Genomic DNA, 27,666 nt, shown 5'->3' with positions numbered 1-27,666 from the left:
TACTAATGTTTGTATTTAACAACTTGAAGTCTGCAGTTCCACCACATAGACAGTTTACTTGATACATTTAAAACTTTTTATCACTATCTTTTCTTCTGGTCTCAGCCCCATCTCTTCTAAAAATATAAATTGTGTGAGTATTCATCAAAGACTCATTTGCAAACTAGTTAGACTCTATGTCAACTATTTCCTCCCTTTTAAATCTTAGTGGGGATCTAGAAACTATCCTTTATTCACACAGAGATCTAAATAAAAACTTTATAAGCATTTGCATGACGAGAGAAAAAGATTCATATAACAATATCATCTTAGAGTAGGTTTTTATTTTGGACTTCAGTCTCTTCAGATCTAGGTTCTAAAAAGATCAAATGCCAGTAAAAAGGCTAAATATCTACTCAAAACTACTTTTACTAGTAATTATAGTTTTCTATAAATGAAAAACAAAGAAGCTCCTAGCTGGAGTGTAGAGTAATTTTATTTGTTATTAATCATATCTACTTTGGTTTACCGACTTTGCAATCTTATTTTGGAATGTCAACCATCGTTTGTGTATTATCAGCTATCACATTCATTTCTTCATTGTGTGTGTGCATATGGAGGTCAGAGGATAACGGTCAGAGGAGTCTTTTCCTCCTTCCCACTCTGCGGGTCCTATGTATTGAATTCGGGTCATCAGGTTGCCAATGTCATCAGCCATAACATTTATTTTTATAGAGAAGAAGATGGTGAAGTGTTTACAACAATACCTCTTTCTTTTACTGGTAATTAAAAATCTAATCTCAGAGACTAGACTCTATGAAATTATTGCAAGCACACATGATAGATCTGTTAGTATTCATGTGTCTGGAATCAAATAAATACCAATGACTTTTTTGTGTGCAAAACTGAAGCCTTCAAAGAACTCATATGAACTCAGGCCAGGTCTTATTTACAGGGGGGTTATACAACAACAACAACGTGACACATATTTAAGCACTATAAGAAATGTATTAATAAGGTAAAACTTCAACTTCAAACCCTGATTCTAAATGATCTGCTGACCAATGCTGATTATTATGGGTTATGGAAAATGTCTCATAAAAGTGCTCCTAACAAAAGATGTTTTTAAATGACTTACAAAATATTTAAGGCCAGTTATATAGACAACTTGGTGTACTTCAGTCTGTTTTTCTTCAATAAAATAGCAAACACTACAATGGTATTATCCTTTGGTTTTATTTTCTGAGATTAAAAAAAAGTCTAGGCATAAATGTTTTTAGATAATCTTCTTAATGGCATCCTTTTAAGAAAACTTATCAGATGGCTTATTACATTTCTCCTGATTACCACTTTCATTAATGTCACTGCCAGCCTTGATTAACTATTTCAAATCTTCAGAGTATAATAAGCAACGTTTGTTCATCTTTCTCAAATCCCTGAGAATCATAATTATCACAGAAGTATTTTACCCTTCATTAAAAGTCTCTGGAAAGCAGTGGTGTTCTTTCATTGCTAACAGGGCAAGGAGCAGTGTCATAGAGAGTCAGTCCATGTAAATTGGCTTCCACATGCAAAGTAATTTTCTGGAACAGAAAAGAAAATTATAGAGAGAAGTTTGGTGCTTATGAGAGACCATCTCTTCACTATGCTCCACAGGCTCCCTTATGCAGTCAGAGATAAAAACTGATCTAATGGGGAACAGGAAGTCACTGCCACAAGCATCATCACCAAGTGAAATGGGGATATCACAGTATTTTTCCTCAATAAGTTTCCTGTTTTTCTTTTGTAGTTTTTTTGTGAAACTATGTGTTAGGGCTGGGCCTATGTGAATGTACCAGATTATTGAAATCTATCAAAGAATTTCTTCAGATATGCTTTGCAATTCCATTATCAAAGCTGAAATGTACTCACAACACACTACTTCCTCAAATCCAGAAATAATTTCACCAGGAGTTACTCTTCTATCACTGTCTCTGGTACCAGATTTTAAACTGCTCATTTTAAAAAAGGACAGGGAATCTGCCAATGACATATCCTGCTATTCCATATGAAGTTTTACTGAATAAAATTGAAACCATTTCTTACCTGAAAATCACGAATGTAGGTCAGGAAAAATCCAAAGAAGGAAAATGACATGGACCATTCTGCTGCAGTAGTGACCATGTGAAGCACATAACCCTTGAGTCAAAGAGGAGAAACAGCAGAGTTTTGTGAAGTTTTATTCACAATTATTCAAATAATCTATAGTATTTCTCAAATTAAGCAACATCAATTTTTTTTTTTTTTCCGACACAGGGCTTCTCTGTGTAGCTTTGCACCTTTCCTGGATCTCGCTCTGTAGACCAGGCTGGCCTCGAACTCACAAAGATCCACCTGCCTCTGCCTCCGAGTGCTGGGATTACAGGCATGCGCCACCACCGCCCGGCACATCAAATTCTTATAGGCCAATCTTCCCTCTGAAAATCAACCTTTGAGTTTTGAATGTGTTTTGAGAATTGCAGTAGCTGTTAGGAATATACCTCCTAAACAATACTAGATGTCTGAGTTTCACTTAGAACAAATATAATTTCCATTAAATAACCAAAACAAAACATAATCTACACTGTACAACCAAGGAGTTATTTCTTCTCCCTGAGCCATAAGATTTATAAATCAACACATGTAATCCTGACATTTAGGAGGCTGAGGGAAGATCACAAATTTAATGTCAGCTAGACCACAGAGTGAAATTAAATATCCCCTCACCAAGCAACAAAACAAGTTGTGGCTAGTTTTTACAAGACCCTTGGTTTGATGCTCAACACTGTAAGTCTTTAAAAAGTATATTTGGAGGGAGTCTGGGGAGATGCTCAGTTGGTAATGCTTGTTGTGTAAATGTGAGGACCTTCATTCTCTCACCAGAACCACACAAAAAGCCAGTGTGATGGTGCATGCGTCTGAGACCTAGAACTGGGGAGGTGGAACCAGGCAGATTGTTGGAGCTTGGTGGCCAGACACATCAGTGACCTCTAGGCCAGTGAAATACTCTGTCTCAAAAAACGAGCTGTATAGCACCTGAGGACTGACACCTGAGATTGTCCTCTAGTTTTCAGGTGTATACACACATGTGCAAGAGCGCGCGCGCGCGCGCGCGCACGCACACACACACACACACACACACACACACAGTGCATGAGTGTGAATGTATCTGCATAAAATTCGTAAAAATGACACTAGGAAAAGTTCAAGAATACTCACTATAAACTTTCATAAGGACTATTTTTAGAGTTTGTATACTAACTTATAACATATGATGCAGGGTTGGAGAGATGGCTTAGTGGTTAGAATGCTTGCTGCTCTTCCAGAGGAACCAAGTTTGGTTCCCACCTCCCATGTTGGGCAGTTCCTATTTGCATGTAAATATAGCTCAAAGGGATCCAATGCCCTCTTCTGGTCTGTGTAGGCACGTGCATACATGACATATAGAAACATACAAATAAAGATAAATTTAAAATGAAAAATCAATCCTTTAAAAATATCATACACACACACACGTTTTGTAGACTTTAAACTCTTACTTTGTCCTCAGGGTTCCAGTGTAGTTTCTGTACTATATCAGCACCAAAATCACTACTGTACAAAACTGATGAGCAAGTCAGCACTATAAAAAAGTCAAGGAAGAATCTCAGAGTTCTGAAGGTTTAAACTTGTAAATCCTACCCCCGCCCCCCAAAAAAACACTTTAAAGGTTAGCTTACACATTTGTTGCTATGGTTCAATCCTATTTCTTTAAAGAATTAATATCACATGGCAGTATTAAAACTAAAGATCTATCCAGAGGGCCCCCAGGAAATGATTTATACCATCACACCCTTCCTTCTTTGATCAAAACCTAGCAGCTCTACCATAAATTTCCACTGAATAATTTTTCTCAAGTGAGCATAACAACTCTTCCTTGATTTCTCTGAAGTATGACTATGCTAAACATTATTTTTGTTACTGGCTCAATTACTTAATTTCTGACTAAATTTCCTGTGTAACAGTCTTTAGCCTAGAGTGACTTTAAAGGGGTGTGGGGTGCTGGAGTAATGCCTCAGCAGTTAAAAACACATACATGTTGCTTTTGCAGAGGACCAAGTTCTGATTCCCAGCACTCACATGGTATCTCACAACCATCCATAAGTTCAATTTCATGGTATCTGACACCCTCTTCGGATGCTGGTCGCTACTAGGTTTATACATGGTGCACATACATACATGTAGGTAAAAACCCATACATATAAAACAATCTAAAGATATTACAATTAACAACCTGGTACTTGCACTGCACCTGTCATACTCGTCTTGTTATTCCATTCTCTTTGAATGCAAACCACACTTTACAACAAAGGATACTGCTAAGTGCACTTACTCCACACCAGATAACCAGCAGCAGTCTGACCCAGAAGACTTGTTTGCTGTGAATTTTAGGTTGCATTTGGTAGGAAAGGATGGTCTGAACAAACATGTATAATGAACCCATACCAAAGGCAAGCACACTTCCACATACATGTGCAACAAATAGTGTTGATTTCTGAGAAGCAGAAAAACGAAGTCAGTCAATGAGAGAAACTCAGAACACATCAACAACATGTCATTTAAAAGCACAAGCCAGATAATTCAATCGGGCCAAGTGGGGAAACTTGGGATTTCACAAATTACTTCCCCAAAGCACTGGAAGATTATAGTGAAACCAGATGACTTCATTTGCCAACAATAAAAATGGAAACAAGTGTCCATGTATTATTTTGTTTTACTTATTTAACATTTTTATTGGGTCCTATTAAGTGTCAAATATTTTTTAAAGCCATTCATATGCAAATGAATGAAATAGACACGTAGCCCTCACAGTTTATATTCTGGTGAAGGTACACAAAAACAAATAATAAGCTTCAGAAATAAGGACATCCCATAGTAAGGTACAAAATGGTAATACGAATAGAAAAAGGCAAGTAGGTTAAAGAGCAGAGAGCTAGGCATATCAGCGGAAGGGAGTTTAAATTTAAATGTAATTTAAGGCCTTCATGGCACAAGGTTTGTATTGATTATGCCACAGGGATTATTATTGCCTATTATTGCTGAAGACAACACCTGCAAGTCTCACTAAACATGGAGAAACCATGCTGTTACCTAACTAGAGCTTTTACACCTACTGACTAATGTTCATGGTACTGAACGGTACTCTGCAGAGACGTAAATACCAATCCAGCTGCAAACCCTTCATTCTACAATGGTGACCTGCCCGCAAGATACACTGGTTCAATTGTGGAACCAAAGTTCTAGGAGTAATCAACCACTAGTTGATTGGATTTAAGGCCCACTTCATGAGATAGAACCCATGCTTGACACTGCTTGGGTGGCCAAGAACCTGAGAACAGATAGGTCATGGACCTAGGGGAAAACCAAATAGCAATAAAAATGACTCTTTATGACATTCTGGTATATTCATAGGTCAGTGTTTCACTCAGCTATAATCAGAGAAGCTTCCTCCTGTAGGAGATGGGAACGAATACTGAGACCCACAATTGGATAATATGCAGAGAGTAAGAGACCTTGGAACACTAAGTCCCAAGTAGGATGTCTTCATCAAACCCCTTCCCTCAGGGGTCAGGGAACTATGTAGATGAGGAGATAGAAAGAGCATTAGAGCCAGCGGGGATAGAAGAAATCAAGGAAATGGTGTTTTCCAGATACCACAGAACTGACACACAGCAACTCACAGAGACTAGCAGCATGCATGTGGTCTGTACAGGTCCAAGCCAGATGGAGTTCCAGCACTGAGAGGGGAAGTAGACATGTGCCCCCATCCTTAACCATAAAGCTATCTCAAATTAACAACTGCTCACAAAAGAAAAGTTAATTTTCTCCAATGGAGTTTCAGTGGAGTCTCTGCTAGGTATACAAAGTACAGTTAAGGGCAGGCCTCATGCTCAGCAGTAGATGACCAACACAAAACAAACATAATGGTATTTTGGAGATTTTTTTTGTCTCAAAATGCTTTGTTTGGACATTTTTTACCTTACTGCTCTTTTGTTTTGGTTCCCAATTTTGTGTTTAAATAGTTTTGTGTGTTTAAATGGCACGTGTGTGTACATGTGTGTATGTATGTATATGTGTGTTTCTCCTACTTTTTCTGAATTTTTGTTTGTTTTATTCTGGTTCATTTGGTTTTTGTTTTTTCTTTTGTCTGTTTTTTACAGAAAGAAAGAAGGTGTGGAGTTAGTTGGATGGGTGGAGAGGTGGGGAAGATCTGGGAGGAGAAACTGTGGTTAGAATATGTTGTATAAAAAGAAAATTATTTTTAGTTTTGAAAAGTTCAACAATATACACGAGAAGTTTTCGGCTTATTTGTCCAAATAAACTAGATATTAAAAAATAAACTTACAGCTTGTTATATCTAGTTTCATAATTTAGAAACTGGGTAACAAAGGAAAAAGAGCTTAAGGCTATTGAAGACCACTGGGATGAGACGCAAAAGCTCTGGACTAGCCAGTTGTATAGAAGAGCATGAAAGAACCGGCGGTCGTGATTCATGCTTTTAATCCCAGCACTTGGGTTGCAGAGCCAGGCAGAACTCTGTGAGTTCAAGGCCAGCCTGGTCTACAGAGTGAGAGCCAGGAAAGGCACCAAAACTGCCCTGTCTCAAAAGACAAAAAAAAAAAAAAAAAAAAAAGAAGAGCATGAAAGAGAATCAACCCTACAAATACTTTGACTTTGAGAGATTAAGTTTCTTTTTGAGGCTATCCAAGTCATGGTATTTCATATGACAACCCTAGAAAGCTAAACCGTATCTCCCTGTTTACCAATCCTTTCCAAACCTCCTGAAGGATAAATCTCCCAGAAGGGAAACATTCTTGTAAGTGGACATTGAGGACTCTTACCACTCACTATCCATTTTGTTGAATATTACATACACATTGTTCAAAGACATTCAATTTATATTAAATTATATTTTCAAGTACCACATTCTAATAATTATTGGGCTTTCTCTTGAATACAAGCAACTATATGATAAGAGATCTTTTCCCCAACCTTTTTAGTACTTTCAGTGTTTCTCAAAAAGTTCCTAAATAACCAATGAGAGCTTACCTGCACTAAGTAGTGTGCTAGGTGCTGGAGTTACAGTGGTGAGTAAACCACTGCACTTACAATTAGTGAGACATACACCAAATAATAATAATAGTAATAATAATAATAATAATAATAAGAAGAAGAAGAAGAAGAAGAAGAAAATGGAAACAACCACTGATTAAAAAATAACTAGCCCCCCCCCTCCCCATAAGAAGTATAAAGGAAGAGCTTTCTCAAACTAGAGAATATAAAAAGAGAAAACTCAGAATATATTGCAGTAGAACCCAGGAAAAAGATTTTCTAGGAAAAAGTAATCTACACTGAGGTCTAGATCTTAGGATTGAGGTTTGTAGCATGCTCAAGTACCTATGTAAAGGAGTTAAATAAACCTGCTTTATTTAAGGAACAACAACAAAATGGGCCAGCATTATACACAATGGCAACGTTAAGAACATAGTGATATAAAAATGAGGCTAGAGATTAGAGAGGTCTTTTAATCAGATTCAATATCTGAGTTTATCAAATTATTCTTTCTTAATATAAATTCTTTGGAGCTTTAAGCAAGACAACAGAGAATCTTTATTATTTTTTTGAGAATTGAGTACAGGAAAGTAAGAGTAAATATAGATGAACAATTTCTTCAAAAGGAATTGGCAGGAAAGGAATGAGAAATGAAAATAATGAGAAGCAGAAGCACCTAAGAAATATTTATGAGGGAAATCAGTCAGTCATCACCATATTCAAAATAGTGCTAAACTCTCCTCAAAGCACCACCCCTAAAAATATCATAAAGGAGGGATAAAAGGTAGGTGATAATATTCGCCACTTTAAGTGGCAAGACCTTACATAGGGAAGAAGGGGAGCAGGTGGATATTTGGATAATGCTAGTATCTACTGTGGTGACATTTTGTTTGTGCTCTAACAAATAAAGCTGGAGATCAGAGGGCAGAGCTAGCCACTAGTTAACCATAGGACCAGGCAGTGGTGGCACACACCTTTAATCCCAGCACTAGGGAAGTGGAGACAGGAAGTGATATGACTGGGCAGAGAGAGGAATATAAGACGGGAGGAGACAGGAGCTCAGGCCCCACACAGTCTGAGAAGTTGGTGAGGTAAGAAGTAGCTGTGGCTTGCTCCGTTGTCTCTCTGATCTTTCAGCATTTATCCCTATATCTGACTCTGAGTTTTTATTAATAAGACCAATTAGGATTCAAGGTACAGTCTATGGATGAAGAGGCCAGAAAGGAAGTTATGAGTAAAAGTCAGAATGTTCAAGATGTCCAAAGTTGAATTAGGAGGTATAATCAAGAGAGTGATCCTATCCGAAATAATAAAGCCAAGAGGTCTGGTATGGTGATGTGAATAAGAATGAACACAGAAAACAAAACAAAGTTTAGATCCACAATGTGTCACTTATAATGTATATTAGTTCTGTCTGATCTTGAGGTAACCTCCCAGGAAGTATAATAAAGTCCATCTAGTTACTATCCTGACTGTATTGACACACAGTTCTAAGTATTTATGTTTTTTCAGATCACTGAATATTGGTTACTATAATAGTAAAAGTAGCTGTCTCTAAAATAGTCAAATATATCTTAATTCTGTTAGGTGAAGAGGCAGGAGCAGCATATGACTGAACAGCTCGGCTTCTCATTTTCCCACAGACACCCAAGCATTTCGGGAAAATACCCATGCTTGGTTAAAAAACAAACCTGAAAATTTGCCACAAGAGAAAGTCCTAAACAACTCAGTATCCCGAGTACAAGGCCAGCTTTGTTGAATTTGATGATAAGGTTCTCTTCAGGATTCAGTGCATGAACTTGTTTGTAACGAACATACATGGTCGCAATACCTGGGAAAAGAGAATTTGAAAAACAACGAAGTAATGAGTAACCAGGGGAATAAAATTCCAGAGAAGAGTTCACAAAGGTCAGCTGCTATCCAGAAACACGGTTTGTCCTTTGAACATTAACTTGAAAGGAGAACACAAAAACAGGTGTAGATTTTAAAGAACTTTTATAGTCATACCATAGAACTATTTGAATCTCTGTATACCTGAGCCTTCCCTGGACCTCATGTCTACAGCTATTTAGTATAAAGCTTTGAAAATAAATTTGATGTATTTTGAAAAAAGCTCTTATGATATTCTTATTATATTAAACCCATAATATTTTTAGGTTCAGCATCAAAATCAACAGTAGAATCCATATGGGACATGCATAGATAAAACAAATAAAAAGTTTCCCTCCTTATTTCTGCACTGTTTTAGCTCAGGCTACCATAGGTGGCTCATGTAGGCACAACAGTCAGCTGCACAAGAAGACAGAGGCTGCTTTACATACTGTTGTTTCAAGAAAGGGCCAATCAAATGTTCTATCGCACAGCTATTGCCAAACAACTCAGGAGTATAATAAACACAACAGACACATGCTTTGTGGATGTGGTTCTGAAGAGTGTAAAGAGAAAACATTTTTATAAATTATTTTTCTTATATTTTTTCAATGTTCTGCTACATTTATTTATTTATTTTGTGTGTGTTCCACTAGACAGTCTTTGGGAGCTGATTCTCGCCTTCCCCTAAGTAGGTTCTAGGGATCGGAAAGCAAGTACCTTTACCTCCTGAGCCATCTCATGACTCCTAATTTCTTTTTTCACACAAGAAAATAATATGGACTGAATTGACAGATGAAATTATTCTAAATGATCAAATTTGATAAAATATTTTACTAAATTAATAATAATATGGCTCACAAAAAGAGCTTGAATATAATACACTACAGTAAACTCCATGGCATTAGAATATTAATCAGAAGTGAAAACATAATTCCATCTCTACTTTTAAACTGTTTTTCATGAAAGAACTTAGTAGCCATCAATTTTACCTACAGCTCTTTTTTTTTTGTTTGTTTAGTTTTTTTGAGACAGGGTTTCTTTGTGCAGCTTTCCTTTGCGTCTTTCCTGGATCTTACTCTGTAGACCAGGCTGGCCTCTAACTCACAAAGATCGGCCTGCCTCTGCCTCCCGAGTGCTGGGACTAAAGGCGTGCACCACCACCGCCCAGCTTACTTACAGTTCTTGATTTCACACTGGTTGTTCAAGAAAGCTATCTAAGAGGCCCAAAGGAATGTTTGGTTGTATCTGGAACCTCGGTTTAGATAAGAAGTCAAATAACCATATAATATTTCTTCAAAGTGTATTTCTAAAGTTTGATATTTGTACCTTTTTTTTTTTCTTGGAAGGCAGAAATGCTTACCACTATATAACAAAGAGTTTTCTTTCTTTCTTTCTTTTTTTTAAGAACATAACTACAACCCATAAATTAGTAGTAACACGTTCTGAACTATAAATAGAAAGTAAGCAGTGACATAATTTTTAAAGAAAACATCAATTTGACTCTTCATTTGAGGGCTAAAACCATTCTCACTTCCATTACTTACCTAAAACTGCAGCAATATTTAGCATTACTCCAAAGAGGCATCTTTCTGGAGCTACTGTACCAGTGTCACTGAAAGACAAAAAGAAAGTACGTAGGCTTCTTACACTAATTATCCTACCATACATAACAAGAGCTATTTTAAAACCCTTTCTTTTAAAAGCCCCTCAACTCAACTCATATATTTATAAGGGAACATAATTTGAGTTTATAAATATCTGCCTACCCTTTTTCTATCATTTCAGCTCTTTTTATATTTCCATATAGCAGAAATCAACAAAAACCAATTTAAAAAAGGATTATTCTTAAAATGTTGAATGCACATTTGGCACTTATCTAAAATTAGGCACAAATATATCAATGCATTAGTTTCACCAGAATATTCTGTAAGCAGCACTGGCTCTTTCATAGCTCTTGTCTCTTTGTACCTGTTGTTGATTGCCTATACTTCAATTAATGCCTGTTCATCAACTGATATTAAAAATACTTATCAAACACCATTCATCAGTTATTGTTCTACAGTCAGGGTTTTTACTGCTGTGAAGAGACACAATGGCCAACTCTTAGAAAAACTTTGTTTGTTTGTTTGTTTTTTCGAGATAGGGTTTCCCTGTAGCTTTGGGGCCTGTCCTGGATCTCACTCTGTAGACCAGGCTGGCCTCGAACTCACAGAAATCCACCTGCCTCTGCCTCCTGAGTGCTGGTATTACAGGCGTGCGCCACCTCCGCCCAGCTTAGAAAAACATTTAATTGGGGCTGGCTTACAGGTTCAGAGGTTCAGTTCATTATCATCATGGCAGGAAGTATGGCAACATGCAGGCAGACATGGTGTTGGAGAAGGAGCCAAGGATTTTACATCTGGATCAGCAGGCAGCAGAGAGTGACACTGGGCCTGGGTTGAGATTCTGAAACCCCAAAGCCAACCCCTGGTGACACACTTCCTCCAACAAGGTCATCCCTCCTAGTAGTGCCACTCCCTATGGCCCTATGGGGGCCATTTTCATTTAAACCACTGTAGTTATCATTTCTGGGACAGGAGTAGAGAGGATAAAAAAGTCTGACAAAACCTCCACCCTCATGGAACTCATATTCAGGACCCATTTTGAGCATCTTCTTACTTTTAACCTTTGACCAGTCCTCTAGTAAACCATAACTGACAACACTCTGTCCAGGATCCTCAAAACCACTTACTACAATGCATTTCAACAGATCTTTTTACACTCTTATCCTCCAGGGCACAGTGGACTACTGCACAGACCAAGATAGAAACAAGCCATTTAAAAACTGTAAATCTTTCAATACATTCTTTTATCTCCTTAACACTATTTTTTTCATCTGCTAATTGGAACTAGCATTTATTCCCAGCTTTGCTAGATCAACACAAGGATGAAATAAAATGTGAGGTAATGCATGTAAACGGTCCAGCAGAGCAGAAACATCCAATAAGCATTTCTGCCTTTCTCTAAAACTACTACAAAGATTAAAAAGACAAAGTTGTTAGTCTTGAAATAAAGTATTACAGATTATTACTGCCCTGATATATCAGCCACTACTGCACCTTTGGGGGTATCTTTGCCATGTTGGTCATTGTAGTTTGTAGGCATCACAATTAGGCAAGTACAGTGATTGCTTTTCTCCTTTTGCAGCTTGCACAGCACACTCTAGTACTAAGAGAGCTAGTCCGCAGGGAGGCGGCTCCCAGGTCAGATTCAGCTTGAGTGCTTAGTCCTGTGTCTAAAGTGCATGGGTCTTCAGCAACGGGGACTTACTTTCACATTCTGTGAGGCAATCCAGAGCAACAGCAATAGTCTGTACTCGTTGGGCAGTTGCTTAGAATCCCCTGACCAGCAACACAAAGGAAGGTTCTCATGCCTATTCTTGGGTTTTTGCTAGGTAGTCTATGGCTATTGCAGGGAGAATTCGATCACTCCATGTGGCTACTTTTCATTTAAACTACATATTGGTATATACACACAGTTATATATATTATATGTAAGCTCAGATAGTCATAAACTAATGAGTCCATATGGCTTTTTCAAACATCTACAAAGTCTTTTATACTTCCTCCCTCTCTTCTCTGTATTTCTCCCATACCATTTTTCCCCTTTCCACAGGACCTGTATCTTGCTACTCCCCTCTCTCGAGCTTCTTCCTTCCCATCCATAGTCCTTTTCACTTTCTTGGTTTCTGCAATTGCTCCAGGATATGTACTCACATCTGAAGATTTGGAGCTGGGAACTGCAGATGAGAGAGAATATGCAGCATTTTTTTTTTTTCTAGGTCAGGATTATCTAACTCAATATAGCCGTTTCTGGCTTCATCCATTTACCTGAACATTTCATACTTTCATTTTTCATTACAGCTTAATAGTATTTTATTGTGTATTTGTACTATGTTTCCATTATCCATCCATTCATCAGTGGAAGGACATTTAGGTTGCTTCCATTTCCTAGTGCCTGTGGATAGATTGTTAATAAACATGGCTGAGCAAGTATCTGTGGAGCAGGATGTCAAATCCTTGAGCAATAGGCCAAGGAGTGGTATAGCTGGGTCATACAGAAGATTTATTTCTAACTTTGTAAGAATTGTATACATTGTTTTTGCAATCCCATGAATTGTAAATGAGGGTTCACCTTCCCTACATTCTTGTTAGCATTTTTGGTCAGTTGTTCTTAGCCATTTTGACTGCTGTATGATGAAATCTTAAAGGAGTTTTAATTTGCATTCTCTATCTGCTAAGGTTGTTAAGTACTTTTTGAGATATTTCTTAGCCATTTTTATTTCTTTTGAAATCTGTTCAGATCTATAGCCTATTTTTAATTGGATCATTTTCTTGGCTCTTTATTTTTTAGTTCACTGCATATTTTGAATATTAACCCTCTATCAGATGTATGGCTGGCCAGGATTCACTCCCACTGTGTGTACTCCCCTTCCCTGGACTGACTGTTTCCTTTGCTATACAGCCCAATGGCTGGCACCCCATCTGAAGCACACACTTATAAATTCACTTTGGAAGTGAATTTTGCATTTGTTTATGCCCTTTGGGGCTGTCTGTAACTGTTTGGATAGCACTCACAAACCAAAAGGAAATTCTTTTGTGGCGTATTTAGCTTAACTTAGTTATGCATCATGCAGATCAAAGAAATGAGTCTGAGTAGGTTATAGGTATAATTTAAATATCTTACTTTAGAGAAAGAGCAGTAAAACAGAGCTTTTTATCAGAAAAATAAAAGCAGAAGGAAATGGGGTGGAGTGTGGGGTGGGAGAGTGTCCAGGAACTTGGAAAGATCACATACAAGACTGACAGAGAACTGAAACACTCAAGACACTCATTAGCTCCTAGGTTACAGAAAGCTCTGAATGCAAGAAGATAAGTTTTCAGAAGGGGAAATAAAAAATGCTGACAGGCCCTCATCAATTTCAAATATGCACCTTCTTGCAGAGTTACAAGGAATATGTCTGGCTCTTTTGACTGTATGCTTCTCTAACAAAAGGGTAATTGTCAAATTATTACCAGAAATGAACTCTTGAAATCATAAAAAATTGTCGGTTTTATAAACGTCTCTAAGTGCACCCAATTTGTGTATGACCTTTGTGTGTTATTGCCATTATAGAAACCATAGCCATAAGGTACCCCTTCTGAAGTCCACTTATTTGCCAAAGCATAAAAACTCATCTGTTTGAATGGCTCAACTGAACCTTCTGGTTTATCACCTTTTTGAAGTTGATGTTTTCTGTGTTATAAGGGTTATCTATCAGAAATAAATGAGGAAATGAAACAACTGCAACAAACACAAAGGTTAGGCAAAGGTTAAAGAAAAGCAATTCATTCAGTGTCTCTAAGATGTTCCAAAGGCTTCTGTTATATTCCAGGTGGAATCATTTGGCTGAAAACACCAGGGCCTGCTGAGCTGTACTTGATGATGGTGTTTTTTAGCACCTCTAACCCTATTTAATTCCTTTAACTCTTCTTCTCTCCCTATTTAATTCATGTTTTTCTTTTAAAAATGTTTTTAAACTTTAGTATCTTAGAAACCATAATTATTATTTTTCTCATATTCTCTTTGTGACTACATAAACATGTCTGGCAGTGTCAAATTCAAAGCCTTCTTACCATTTTGTCTATCCAGCAATACCACACAGAGAAATATACATACATTTCAGCACAGTATGGAAAGTTGTGCGATGGGTCTTTATTATCATATTATTTCTAAAGGCCAGAGAGGGAGATAACATCTTATTACTTTTAAAAATGAAAATTACAGAGTAAAAAATTATTAACAGTAAGAAAGAGGAAAAGAAGAAAAGAGAGAAAAAATTCTTTAAAATCATGGACTACAAAACAAACTCTGAAAGAAAAGCTGTCAACCATCTGTCTCCTTCAGAGGCAGCAACTTCAGGAGTCAAGAAGGGACTTTCATTTGACTTTTCAAAAATTTTTTCATTTTGAATTCATGTTTGTGTGTGTGTGTGTGCCTGTGTGGGCCAGAAGCAGGCATCATGTTCCTTGAAACTGGAATTACAGGTAGTTGGGAGCCACTCTATGTGGGCACTGGGAACCACACATGGGTCCTTTGCAACAGCTCAGCCCCACTGACTTCCTGTTTATAAGCAATATCACCTTGTTAAGTTTGTTGCAATAATTATTTTGTTGGGGGTGTCTTTCTGTACACTGTGGATATGTGTTATTTCCACTGGTTAATAAATAAGCTGCTTTGGCCTATGGCAAGGCAGCTTAGAGGCAGGCAGGAAATCCAAGGAGAGAGACAGGAAAGAGAAAGGCGGAGTCTAGAGAGACACCAGCACCGCCAGAAGAAGCAAGATGTGAAAGTGCCAGTAAGCCATGGCTACATGGCAACTTATAAATAAATAGAAATGGGTTAATTTAAGATATAAGAGCTAGCTAGCAAGACTCCTGCCATAGGCCATACAGTTTGTAAATAATATTAAGCCCCTGAATGATTATTTTAGAAGTGGCTGAGAGACTGCTGGGCCTGGGAGGGACCAGAGGATCGTGGGGCAAGACCGGAGAAACCTTCCAACTACATTACTCACTGCTTCAATTTAAAAAGATGGGATGAGCAGAGCTAGAAAGGTAGCTCAGAAGTTAACAGCACTTGCTGCTCTTATAAAGGACCTGGGTTCAGTTTCTAGCACTTACATGGCTGTTTCCAGTCCTCTGTAACTCCAGTTCCAAGGACTTTGATGCACTAACCTGGCTGGCATCAAGCATGTACACATACATTGCATGATAAACACTCATAATAAAAGTGGTTATAAACACAGTACATGCAACACCCATAATTAAATTGTTAGTAGTTTTGAAATTTCAAAAATATAACTATTGATATCTATTTTGTCAGAAATATCTAGCCAGCAAGTCATGAAAAGTAAGAACACAGTGCCTAGAGTAAAACTGTAGGTCTAAATCACTGAATGAGTTGTGTATCATTGAGCAAAACACATACCTTTCCAGGACCTTCCTTCTGTGATATAGCTATTGCGGGTGTTTGAGGTTTAGTCTACAGGGAAGCATTATGGGTAGTTGGTGGGCCCTTTAAGATGTTAGCCCCAGTAAGAGGTCTTTATGTCATTGTGAATGCACATTTAAAGGGAAATACAAAGCTCTGGCCTCCTTCTTGCTTGCTTTGTTTTACAGGTCATGAGGTGAGTGCTTCTGTTCCCTATGTATTATTGCCATGACATCTGTCTTGTCCCAGGCTCAAACAGGACTGATTAATCATGGTCTGATACCTCTACAACTGTGAGACAAAGCAAACCTTTTCTCCTTTAGTTGGTTATTTCAGATTTATATTACAGTAACAGAGGATGACTACAGGGCTTTTCTTCTTAAATGGGGATAAATTTCTCTACCTCACATGGATGATATAAGGACTCAATTACCCAAGGCAATGAAGAGGACTTAGAACATTACCTTGTCACATAATAAATCAATAACTATTTGCCAGTACTACTATTGTTTACAACATTTCTGAACTTTGAGAGGAAAGTAATTCTAATTCTAATTTCTGAACCAAGCTCAAGCACTTATTTAAAAGATAAGTTACTAAGAGATTAGCATCTATGACTCATCCCACTGTTCCCATTTTTCTTCACTGTATGGAGAAAAGCAAATGCAAGTTCTATTTTATGTTCCCTTTGCTATGATGGCAGCATAAAAACTTGAATTTTCAAATGGAAATTGAAAGGCCACATTCAATGAAAGCTACAAACTAGTCATAAAGACTCTCTGTGGTCTGGGAAAGTAGCTTGGTGGCAGGGCACTTACCTGGACCTGTGTTCCAATTCCAGCTGGGGGTTACTTCTAAATGACCAATATGTTTCACTGACCTGATATAGGGCAATGCAGGATCAACATGGTGGAGTGTTATTGCAGTGATGTATGAGAATACGAAGGTAGCAAATGTCCAAATCACAAGTACTGATGGCAGGAAACTGAGGCCTTGCTGAAACCACCACATTTCAAACAGGTTGTCTACAGCAGAAAATACAAATGAGAAACAGTAATGGATAAGTTTTCCCACTCGTTGTTAGCCACTCACTCCCTAAAACTTGTATTCTTGATGTGCAAGTATCCCCACACCTGTATGTGCTCTTATCCCACAAGCCTCCTCACCATACCATTCCAGCACCACCTCTTCATTTTTTCAGAACTAAGACTCACCCATTGGCCACAGCCAGAAACTTGCTTTTTACCTCATCATTTCACACATAACTAAATCCTAATCCTGATTCTTCTCCTATTATTTCTTTGCAGTCTACCTTCTCTCTCTGTCTTCATTGCTACTACTCTACCTAAACTGTTACATCTTTGGGCAGATTATTAGAATAACTTTCTAACTGGACCTTGTAATGCTATTAAGTATAAAGCTACCCTTCTGTTTCCTAAGTACCTCAATGATACCAAAATACAAAAATGTTCAAGTCCTTCATACAAAATGCATAGGATCTGCCTATAATCTACATATACCCCATATACTTTAGGTCATGTCTATATTACAATAATGTAAATCAATTAAGGCAGTTGTTAAAATGTATTATTCCGACACTAAAAATACCCCTACTACATCTACAACACAGCTAGTTTTTTCCCTAATATTCTCAACCTATAATTGGTCAAATCAGTGAATGTGGTCTTCTGTTTTCTGGGGAAAAGAAAACTACTAAAATCTTTGTAATCTGTAGACTGGCAAATGTCTTATAGACTGATGAGTTGGCTGGGCAGTGTAGCCCCTAACCACCCTTAGAAGGAAAGACCTAGGTATGATGAGAAGATTGGGATTTTTCATTCATTTCATATGATCATACCTCTATAATGCAGTTTCAATACAAAATCCAAAAGACACAAATCAGTTGAACAAAAGAAGTAGTGGAGGATGCCCATAATCCACAGTATAAATGCCAGCACATAAGACATCTAGATGAGGGGAAGGGCTCTTGAGCTGAAGTGGGTAGGTGGAGATTGTCAATTTGCACTATATTCTACAGCAGACCCATAGTCTCTCTGGTCAGGCTTTTTGGACCTCATCCCTCTTAAGCAGGCCCTCATGGTAAATAAGAAATGTGGTATTTGGAGCCAAACACATTTTTTTCCCCTTTGTCAACCAAGTAACACTTAAAACCTTGAAATCCAGAGGTCAGGGACTCTCTACCTCAGCCTCAGCTTGCCTGCCTATGTATGTGTCAGTGTGCTACTCTTTCTCTGAAACAAGGTCTCAAGCATTCCAAGCTGGCTACCTCAATTGCTGGGATTCCAAGTGTATACCACACCATACCTGGTTGCTCAGGTTCTGAGGATCAAACCCAGGGATTCGGGTATACCAGATAAGTTATCTACCAACTGAGCCATATCAGCTTCTCAAGAAGATAGGGGCCAGTGTAATAGGAAACTTAAAAAGGTCTTATTAATGAAACCAAACCTGAGGCCAGTTATTGGGGTGATTGCTGGAAGATCAGAGAAGCAGAACAAGCCACAACTATCTCACCTTGCTAGTTCCTCAGGTGATCCTTTTTCCTCAGGCTGGAAGCTTCTGAATCCTCATCCCAATGGCTCTCAGCTGAACTGTGCTTGAAAGTCGGAATGCTTAACCAGCTGAATGCTTTACTCACTACATGCTTTTTTTTTCTAGTTCCTGGCCCTCACGCCTTATATACCTTTTCTTTCTGCCCCCACTCCCTGGGGTTAAAGGTTGTGTTTCTGGGATTAAAGGCGTGGGTCACCATGTTTAGCTGTTTCTAAAGTGGCCTTGAACTCAGCGATCCAGCTAGCTCTATCTCCCAAGTGCTGGGATTAAAGGTGTGTACCACCACCGCCCAACTTCTGCTATAGCTTACTCTTACCATTTTCTAGCCACCATTTCTGGCTTTGTTCTAGTGGCTGTCTGTTCTCTGACCCCAGATATGTTTATTTCAGGGAACACACAATATTTTGGGGAACACAATACCACCACAGTCCAGAGTTTGACTTGCAACTATGGATGGTAGAGAGAAGACAGCAAAGGACAGTAGTGTAGGTAGAGTTTTTCTGCCTGGCCCACAGTCAGGACAAATTTCTCTTACCTGCCAGTCCCACAGTCGCTCAGACCCAACCAAGTAAGCATACAAGAGACTTACATTGTTTACAAACTGTATGGCTGTGGCAGGCTTCTGAACCTTCTTATTTAGACAAAGGGGGAGATGTAGTGGGTAGCCATTCCAGCATTGGCCTGGAAGTTCCAACCCCCATTGAGGCTTCTGTAACGGTCACGCCTACAAGGCAGGGCTGAGAGAGGATGCTGAAGACCCAGCATCCAAATGAGAAGGATCTCTTGGTGCCCGGACCCTGGACGCTGGAGGTAGACCCAGCAGAGTTCTCCAGAGAACACCATACCTTTGCCAGACCCTACAATCTACCTCTCCCTTCATTTGTAAGTTACGCCACAAAATAAACCTCCCTTTTAAGTACGTGGAGTCGCCCTAGTAATTTCACCAATACAGTAGGGCTTCAGAATGCAAAAATACAGGGAGTCCAGGGTGACAAGACCAGCCTAGGGCTTTCTGGTTTCCTTAAGACCAATGAGTGGGAGCACTGCAGCCAGAACAGGATGACAAGGAAGGCATGCTGCTAGTAAATCTGCCCAAGCACCAGGGCTTCCGCTGTGATCTACAGTAGCCTGGAGAACATGGGAAGATGGATAGGCAGAAAGCTTGCAAAAGCCTATGTTGATGGTAAAGGGGAAGTAGAGGAATATTTGCATGACAGCAGAGTTCCCATGACTGAGATGCAGCTGCTCTGCTATTTCCAGGAACTTTTCTTTATTTCCCTACACAGAGAGAAGAACTACTTGCTGGACCTGCCTGTAAGCAATATGTCCATGGATGGTACAAAATTGAGCCACCTGGGCCCCAAGGTGCTTAGTAAACTAAGTGTCAGAAGAATACAACTATACAGAAGCGTGGGTTCGGTGCCTGCAGGCACACCACAGAGGAACATACTGCCTACCTGAGGCTATCATCTCCCCCACACCTACTGTACACATTTTTATTTTAAATTATTTTATGTGTATAAGTTTTTTGCCTGCATATATGTCTGTGTATGTGTCCCCAGTGCCTTGAGAGGTCAGAAGAGAGTGTTGGATCCCTTGGAGCTGGAGTTACAGTTAGATGGTTGTGAGCTGCTCTGTGGGTGCTGAGAATTGAACCTAAGTCCTCTTCTCCTCTGAAAGAACAGCCAGTGCTCTGAACAGCAGTCATCTCTCCAGCTCCAATCTCTACACATTTTTCAAATCTAGCTCAAGCTCAATGTCCTTGCTGTTTCCAGCAGCACTCTGTACATCACCAACAACGACACCAATCACACTGAACAGTATCATCTTGTTTGGTTTTCCTTTCTTACTAAACTTCAATTTTAGAAGAACAAGAAACAGTTGTTTTAGAAGCCAGAAACTATTATATTTCCAGTTCCTATACGAAGAGTTAAAAAAAAAATCACTTAAATACATACTACATGCCATTTTCTCCTTAAACTCTAGACTGAAGATGTTATGTACTAACAAGTCAAGAATGTGAATTACCTCTTCATTTACTTAAAGTTTTAGAAATTTAATTGCTAAAAATATAAATACTTTAAAATTAAAAGTAATTGTTCCTAGTATTTCCCATCAATTTTGTAAATACCAAATCAAATTCCTTGAGTTTGAATACTGCTCTACAATCTCCTACTTCCTTGTCTCAGGCTGACTTTCCCAATGATGAAATCTCAGCCATTCGCAACTTGTCATCTGTTTCAATCATATGACTAGTTGCAAAATAAGTATATTTGTATTGCTAAAGTAAGTTTCTTTTCCTTCGTTCTAAAAAGCTACCAGTATAAGTTTGATTCCAGTAATTTCCTGTCTGAATTGTCATAATCTCCTAGGGTTTTTCTCTTTTCTTCCAGTCCTTAATGTTCTATCAGCATCTTCATTTATCTATTTATTCTTCTTGAAAATTCCTTGCCAACATCCTCTAGGTACTTTTTCTAGAGTAGGTTTTTGAGAGAATAATCCTGATAGTTATATTTCCTTAGTCAGCTCTTAAATGCTATTTTAATTCCTGTTTCCAAATAATTCTTCTCTCAAGTCTGTAGGAATCCAGTTCTATTATTTGTTGGTTTTGTCAAGTCTTATGTGTGCTTTTCTTAGAGCTTGACCTCTTAGAAACCTGCAATGTGCTAGTACATAGTCTCCAATATTTTCTGAAACAGTTTTTTCTTTCTTCTCTCCCGTCCCCCCCCCCCCAACCAATTAGCTAAAGCCAACTAATATTTATTTAGCAAAGGAATAAAGGCAACATAATCAAGTAAAGGCTATCATGTACACAAAAGGTAGTGGACCAACTTGTCCTATCTATGAAATAATAAGCCATACATTATACTTCTATAAATCATTAACTCAAAATTGATCATAGAATGCCCTATGAAATGACAAAACTATATTAACTATAAAACTTCAAAATGAGAAAAATCTACATGATTTCTTTTTTTTAATCCTAGCCTGGCTAGAACTCCCTATGTAGTCAAGAAGATTTATGATTTCATAGGTATGTGCCATTACATCCAGTTTATATAGTACTAGGAATCTAACCCAGTGTTTCCTGCATGCTAGGAAACTGAACTACCCTCCCAAACCTCTTCCATGTGTTTTATGGGTTCCAACTATAAGCTTGTATTTGTGGGATCTTAAATCTGAAACTATTCTAAACTCTAGCTTCTTAAACTATGGGTCATGAAAAAAATCTGGTAACAGGGAAAGGTTTCTGAACATGCAACAGTAATCTAAATTCAACAGTGTGATGAGCCCAGAAATACCTGAGGGTGTTTGTCTGGGCGTGTGTTACAGAGGGTGTTTGTCTGGGTGTGTATTACACAATTTCTGTGCATTCTCGGCTCAGATCTCACAAGGTACACTTTGCACCATGTACTCACTATCAGTGGACACTGCCTGAAACACCTCAATCAGATTCAAAGCTATTGTGTGTTAGGAATCAGGTTTTAGTGCAAATACAAAGTTTTCTGTTCTTAAAGAAGCATAATGGTTTAATTAGAGAAAACAAATATTTTCATATTTTCCTGTCATTCCTCAGTGTGTAGTATATCTTGATTGAAATGGTTTGAATATTTGATTTTAAAATTTCAGATTTACAGATTTGAGTCAAAACAAACAAACAAACAAACAAACAAAAAGTCATTAAATGATTTCAGTTTGGCATTAGGAAAATATCGCTAGCAAATGAAATGGTCCTAAATGACTTCTACCACCTAGCATGACATATTTATGGAAAGGAGCATAAATAGGATAAAATAAAGTCTATCAACTCTGAAAAACACAGAGGATGTACTTTGCCCTAGAGCAGTGGTTCCAACCTTCCTAATGCTGCAGCCCTTTAATACAGTTCCTCATTTGTGGTGAGCCCCAACGATAAGATTATTTTCTCTGCTACTTCATAACTGTAATTTGGCTACTATAATGAACTGGAATGTAAGTATCTGTGTTTTCCGGTGGTCTTACACAACCCCTGTGGAAGCGTTGTTTGACCCCAAAGGGGACATGACCCACAAGTTGAGAAACACTTCCCTAGAGTGTCAAATATTCAGTGATTTAATAAATAAAATTAAACAAGTTTATTTGCCATATTGCATTCAAATTTGCTATGATCTTTCATAAATGCTAAAACTATATTTTTTCCAAAGAACTGTTTTAAAATAAGTTTCTTATGATTTTATCATGAATGTCTGATTTATTTATCTAGTTCATGTATCTATATATTCAACATCATGTAAAAATTCCTCTGGTGAGAAAGAGTTATGAGTGAAAAGAGTTTGAAAAGACCAGTTCTAAGAAGCTTAATGGTGAGTTTGAGTCCCAGAATGCACATGGCAGAAGGGAAGAACTGACTCCTATATATTGTTCTCTGACTTGCACATGTGCAACATGACACACTTGAGCAGGAACATACATGTACACACACACACACACACACACACACACGGGGGTGGGGAGAGGGAAATTAAGGATGAATTGTTTCAGGGAGAGAGAAATTAAGGATGAATTATCAAGGAGAGTCTGTATTTGATTTTGCTAGGCACATGGACTTATTACTAACCTGGGCCAAATTTGTGTTAATTCTTGGCTTCTAGTTTTTCAGACCATGTAGACTGCGAGCTTGAACTTTGAGTCAGTGACGGTAGGCTTTACACAGTTTCCAGTCCTCAGATGGTGTCTTTATTCTTCCACCTGGACGTGTGAAGAAAACAGACAAATTTCAGTGATCTCTCTTTGCCAAGAGGGAGAGATTTTTCTGGCCCTCCATTCACCGAGTATGTGTACACACAGAACCTGACTAAATTTGTTAAAAGGTAGTTCAGAGGTTGTGAGTTATGTAATTATGAGGAAATGTTTGCATTTTATCTTATGAAAATATTACTCACTGAAATCTCAATACCATTTGCATAAACCGTAAGCATGCTGTGTAGCTCATGTAACCAGGAGATCCAGGTATGAATCCTCCCTTCCTGTTCCAGTAGGAGGCAGAATTGTATTCCTTGTCCTTCACTGTTCTTTTTAAGTTGTAAGCCAAATGCTTACAAGGAGGATAACAACTAGTTTATCTCTCTTGCTTCAGTTCCTTGTTTGACTTTTCAGTCTGGAACATTTCCCTTTCCTTGTTTTAGGAAGTGTGGTTGATTAACATAAGGTTTTACCATTCGGTTCTGGTTGGCCTGGAATACACTATTATCTGAGTTACTTCAAACTTCAAATCCTCCCATTTTACCTCTAAGTTATGGGATTATAGGCATGAGCCACCATGCCTGGCTGAAGACTTCCATTTTCTTTCATAGAAAATGTGTTTTGCATTTAAAAAGCTAACATGAACTATTCAGAATTGAGGTGTGTGGGTAAAAGGTATGCTCAAAACATTTGGCTCATCCCACTACAAGTAGGATGGCCTCCTCCCCATTTTACTGTTTTTTACTTCTAGATCTTTCTTAATATTCAAATCACAGCAGAGGGCTGGAAAGATATTTCAGTTTAACCCAGAATCCATGTAAATAAAAGCCAGGTGTGGCAGAGTGCTTGTAATCCAGAGACAGTTACTGGGGATCATTAGTCAGCCTAGCCTACATGGCAAATTCCAGGCCAGTGAGACATTCTATCTTTGAAAAAGTAGATGACACCTGAGGTTGTACTCTGTCCTCAACAACTACTTGCATACATGTACACCAGCACACACAGAAACACACACACACATACACACACACACACACACACACACACACACACACACACACGGCGGAAATACTATCTTCTACACACACAACCTTTGCTAATCTCTTTGCATGAAAAAGCACTAGCCGAGAAAATTTGACTTTCACATCTCTAGGTCTTTACTTCTATAGTATGAACATTTATGAAGGTATGCGAAGTGAATGAGAGATTCTACGTCACCAACTGCAAACACAGGGACTCACCCACCATCACTTAACATTTGTTGAAAGAACAAAAAACTGACACCAAATCATCTTAACTCTACTAACTGGTCTTGTATTTTCTATTTCAATAAACAGAATTATCATTTTTCTTAGATTCCTGGACTTCACAGTAACTCCTGCAGAGTAGGCGCTCTCCAAAATCTCACATGCTATCACTAAATAATGGCAATTCTACTTCTGTAAATCACTTACTCCTTTTTTTCATCCTTCTACTCATTATATAGTAGAGCCACTCTTGTTTAGATTCTCCATTCCTGGCTGGACTGCTTTTTTCCCCCTCTCCATCCATACAATCTGCATTTCCAAATTAACCACTCCCCTATGTAACAGTTTTTTAAAAGCAAAACTATGTGAGATTGGGCAAGCCTCAAAACTCATTTGAGCCAGTTTCTCCTTTGAAAATTGGAAATTATTTCAGCACAGATTGCCCATCCATGCAGTAGTTACTAGGACATGCAGTTATTCAAATGAATATATAATAAAATTCCAAATTTCAGTTCCTATGTTGTATTCATCACAGTTCAGATGCTCAGAGCCAATCTAGTGGCTAGCAACAAGACAATAAAAGTACAGAATGTTTCCTTACCATGGAAATGTCCTACCAGACTGTGCTAGATAGTTATTCCAGAAGTTACTGTGACAAAAGAAAAAGAACTCAACACACTGGTGATATATAATCAGTAGTAGCTTTTAATATTGTTAAATACTTTAAAAGTACATCTATTTATATGGTGTGTGTGTGTACGCATGTGTGTGTGTGTGTGTGTGTGTGTGTGTGTGTGTGTGTGTAGGAGTGTACATGCCATATGGCCAGAAAATGAATTTCAGAAACCAGTTTTCTCTTTCTACTACGTGTGTCCGAGGGATTGAACTCAGGTCTTCAGAGTTGCTGGTGATTATGTTCCATGCTGAGCCATCCCAAAGCCCCAGTACTATTTGTTAAACAGTTTGAAAGAATAGCTGTTTCAGTGAGGTTTATTAAAATACTAAATGAGATAATAAATATTAGGTACTATTATAAGCAGTTATTAAATATTTGCTCCTTTTCACAATGTGAAAGATAAATTACCTATTTTATGAGTTCACAAAATTTCAATCTTCAGAACTGCCCAAACTTGTTCCTTTTGCAAATCCTGAAATCTATATACACAGAAAATGTCATTATTTCAACCACATGATTTTAAGCAGCACTGTTCTTAGCCAGTGAAGAAACAGTATCTGTAGCCTGAACATTAGAATGTAGTATTATAAGCAAAAAGCTTTTCATTAAAGAGCTGATGCCTGAAATTTTTAATATCAGTGATGTACAAGCTGTAATTAAGAAGATGTTTTAATTGTAGGAAGTCAATTTTCTTATTGTTTGGCATAGAAGACATATTTCTCTAACCCCTAAACACAATGTGTTTTTTTTTTTAATCCTACAATTATGACTTTCTAGTTATTGGATTTCACGCAAATTACTTCATTTCTGAGATATAGTATTCTAATTTGAAATATAAGTATAAAATACTATAATGATTTATCAATTTTGTAGTCATAACTACCTATATTGGCTGTGTATGAATTTCTTCAAGGTATGATGTATTTATATGTTTAGGCTTTGAAGACTCTAGTTGTTTAAAGTTTAGAGGCAAGGCAAGGCTTAAAATACTGTAACTGTCTGCCAGTGACAATTGGGAAAGGAAGGACTACTAATTGTCCATACACCTTCACCTCCAAAAGCTGAAGTAGGAGACCAATTTTGGACAAAGTAGATGAGAATTTTAATGGTTCACCATTTTAAGAGTTAAAACATCCAAGAACCATTTTAAAGACATCGGTAGAGTGTCAAACAAGAGGGCTTAAGTTCAATTTCCAATACCAAAAAAAAAAAAAAAGCTTTAAAATGACTTGAAAACATACAACTTTAGACAACAGTAAGAATTTTAACAAATTGGTTTGCATCTCTCACCCATCTTCTCTGTTTTCTTTGAAGTTCCATGAATCAGAAATCCAGTTACATTTTTTCCCACAAACATATAAGAGCCACTGGTAATAAAATGAAATTCGTTATGTTGTCCTTTCTAAGTGGTGACAGCTAAAGAGTAATAAAAATGTAAACTCTGTATGTTCCAAATGAACAAACAGGCAGTCCCAGGCTTTTTTCAGAGGTACACAGGACCATTAGGTCCCAAAGCATAAAAATGACTCTTGACAAATGTAATATTTTCTAATGGCTAATCCTAAATCATCTAGTGACAGGGTGGAGAAATGAGTACGAATTTGCTGCATTTGGGTACTTCTCTATAAATTAAAATCTGGAGAACTTATTCCTGTTTCACTGTTTTTCAAAGGATCGAGGCAGTTAGGATTCACAGTACTAGTAATTTCCTTTCAGCCAGGGACCACTCCCTGAAACACAATCGCGGGTTGTAGACTGAGCTCTGTATAAACACAAGGTCACATCTCAGTTTTGAATTTCCCCAGCCCCCACCAACTAGAAACAAGGGCTCAGGAATGACAAAAGGTACTCAAAGGTTTCCTTAGCTGCTTCAATAAAAGCAGAGTGTTTAAGACACTTTTTAAAATTTTCTTTCTCCCTCTCACTCCGCCTTCCTCCCAAGTCTTGAAGTACAAGCGCTTCGCTGTGCCTGGGACAAGGAAAACATAAGCAACGCCAAGCTTGGCCCGAAGCACCACTTGGGGACATGCTGCTGGTAGAGGTCCCGAAGAGAGAAAAAGTGCGGTGCGGAAACCTCAGCCTAGTTGTCATCCACCACGAAACGTGGGTTCCCGGAGGTGGTTCCGTGGGTTCCTCGAAGGGTCATGTGCACCACGAAGCTCACGGAGCCAGGTTAGGCGCGCGCCCCGCGTGGCGCTAGGGGCTCGCGCTACGCCCTGGCCTGACACTTGAGAGCCCATCTTCCGATGCAGCCTCCAGCTAGACACACCTGCTCAGGGCTAGGCCAGCCAGTCTCCCCCACCCACCTCTGGGTCTTCCTTTCCTGTCCAGGACCCGCCAGCTCCAGCCTCAGGATGCAGACCCAGCCCGCTGCAGGAGTCAGGGTGGAGCCCCGGGGCGCGCTCCCAAGCAGCACGGAGACGCGCAGCAGGCTTTTCTCAGCCAGCGCTTTACGGCAATCGTGAAAGTGTCGTG

General features: G+C 38.4%; 1 protein-coding gene across 4 annotated transcripts; it reads right to left on the bottom strand.

Moving 5' to 3' along the window:
* Positions 1-457: 457 nt before the first annotated feature.
* On the bottom strand, positions 458-27,624 carry Dram2 (DNA damage regulated autophagy modulator 2). Of its 4 annotated transcripts, XM_036189656.1 has the most exons (12): positions 27,498-27,624; positions 26,482-26,558; positions 25,600-25,670; positions 25,117-25,164; positions 23,144-23,274; positions 16,853-16,997; positions 10,506-10,573; positions 8,781-8,920; positions 4,354-4,531; positions 3,537-3,619; positions 2,065-2,157; positions 458-1,562 (listed from the first exon to the last, which is right to left on the bottom strand). In XM_036189656.1, the coding sequence occupies exons 6-12, from the start codon at positions 16,981-16,983 to the stop codon at positions 1,455-1,457; spliced, it is 801 nt and encodes a 266-aa protein (XP_036045549.1). In that variant the 5' UTR covers positions 16,984-16,997; positions 23,144-23,274; positions 25,117-25,164; positions 25,600-25,670; positions 26,482-26,558; positions 27,498-27,624; the 3' UTR covers positions 458-1,454. The 4 variants fall into 4 exon arrangements, with proteins under 4 accessions (XP_036045549.1, XP_036045548.1, XP_036045551.1 ...); XM_036189655.1 differs by lacking the exon at positions 26,482-26,558; XM_036189658.1 differs by lacking the exons at positions 25,117-25,164; positions 26,482-26,558.
* Positions 27,625-27,666: the final 42 nt, after the last annotated feature.

Source organism: Onychomys torridus, chromosome 6 (genome assembly GCF_903995425.1).
Source record: "Onychomys torridus chromosome 6, mOncTor1.1, whole genome shotgun sequence".
Lineage (NCBI taxonomy): Eukaryota > Metazoa > Chordata > Mammalia > Rodentia > Cricetidae > Onychomys > Onychomys torridus.
This window is presented reverse-complemented; position numbering and strand designations above follow the sequence as displayed.

Bases quoted from the DNA above. Each gene is read 5' to 3' on its own strand.
- Dram2 (XM_036189656.1), bottom strand. From the start codon at position 16,983: ATGTGGTGGTTTCAGCAAGGCCTCAGTTTCCTGCCATCAGTACTTGTG. The intron at 2,158-3,536 runs GTAAGAGTTTAA...CTTTGACTCAAG, and splicing joins ACTGGAACCCTGAGGACAAA to GGTTATGTGCTTCACATGGT. The intron at 1,563-2,064 runs GTAAGAAATGGT...TTTCTGTTCCAG, and splicing joins CCTACATTCGTGATTTTCAG to AAAATTACTTTGCATGTGGA.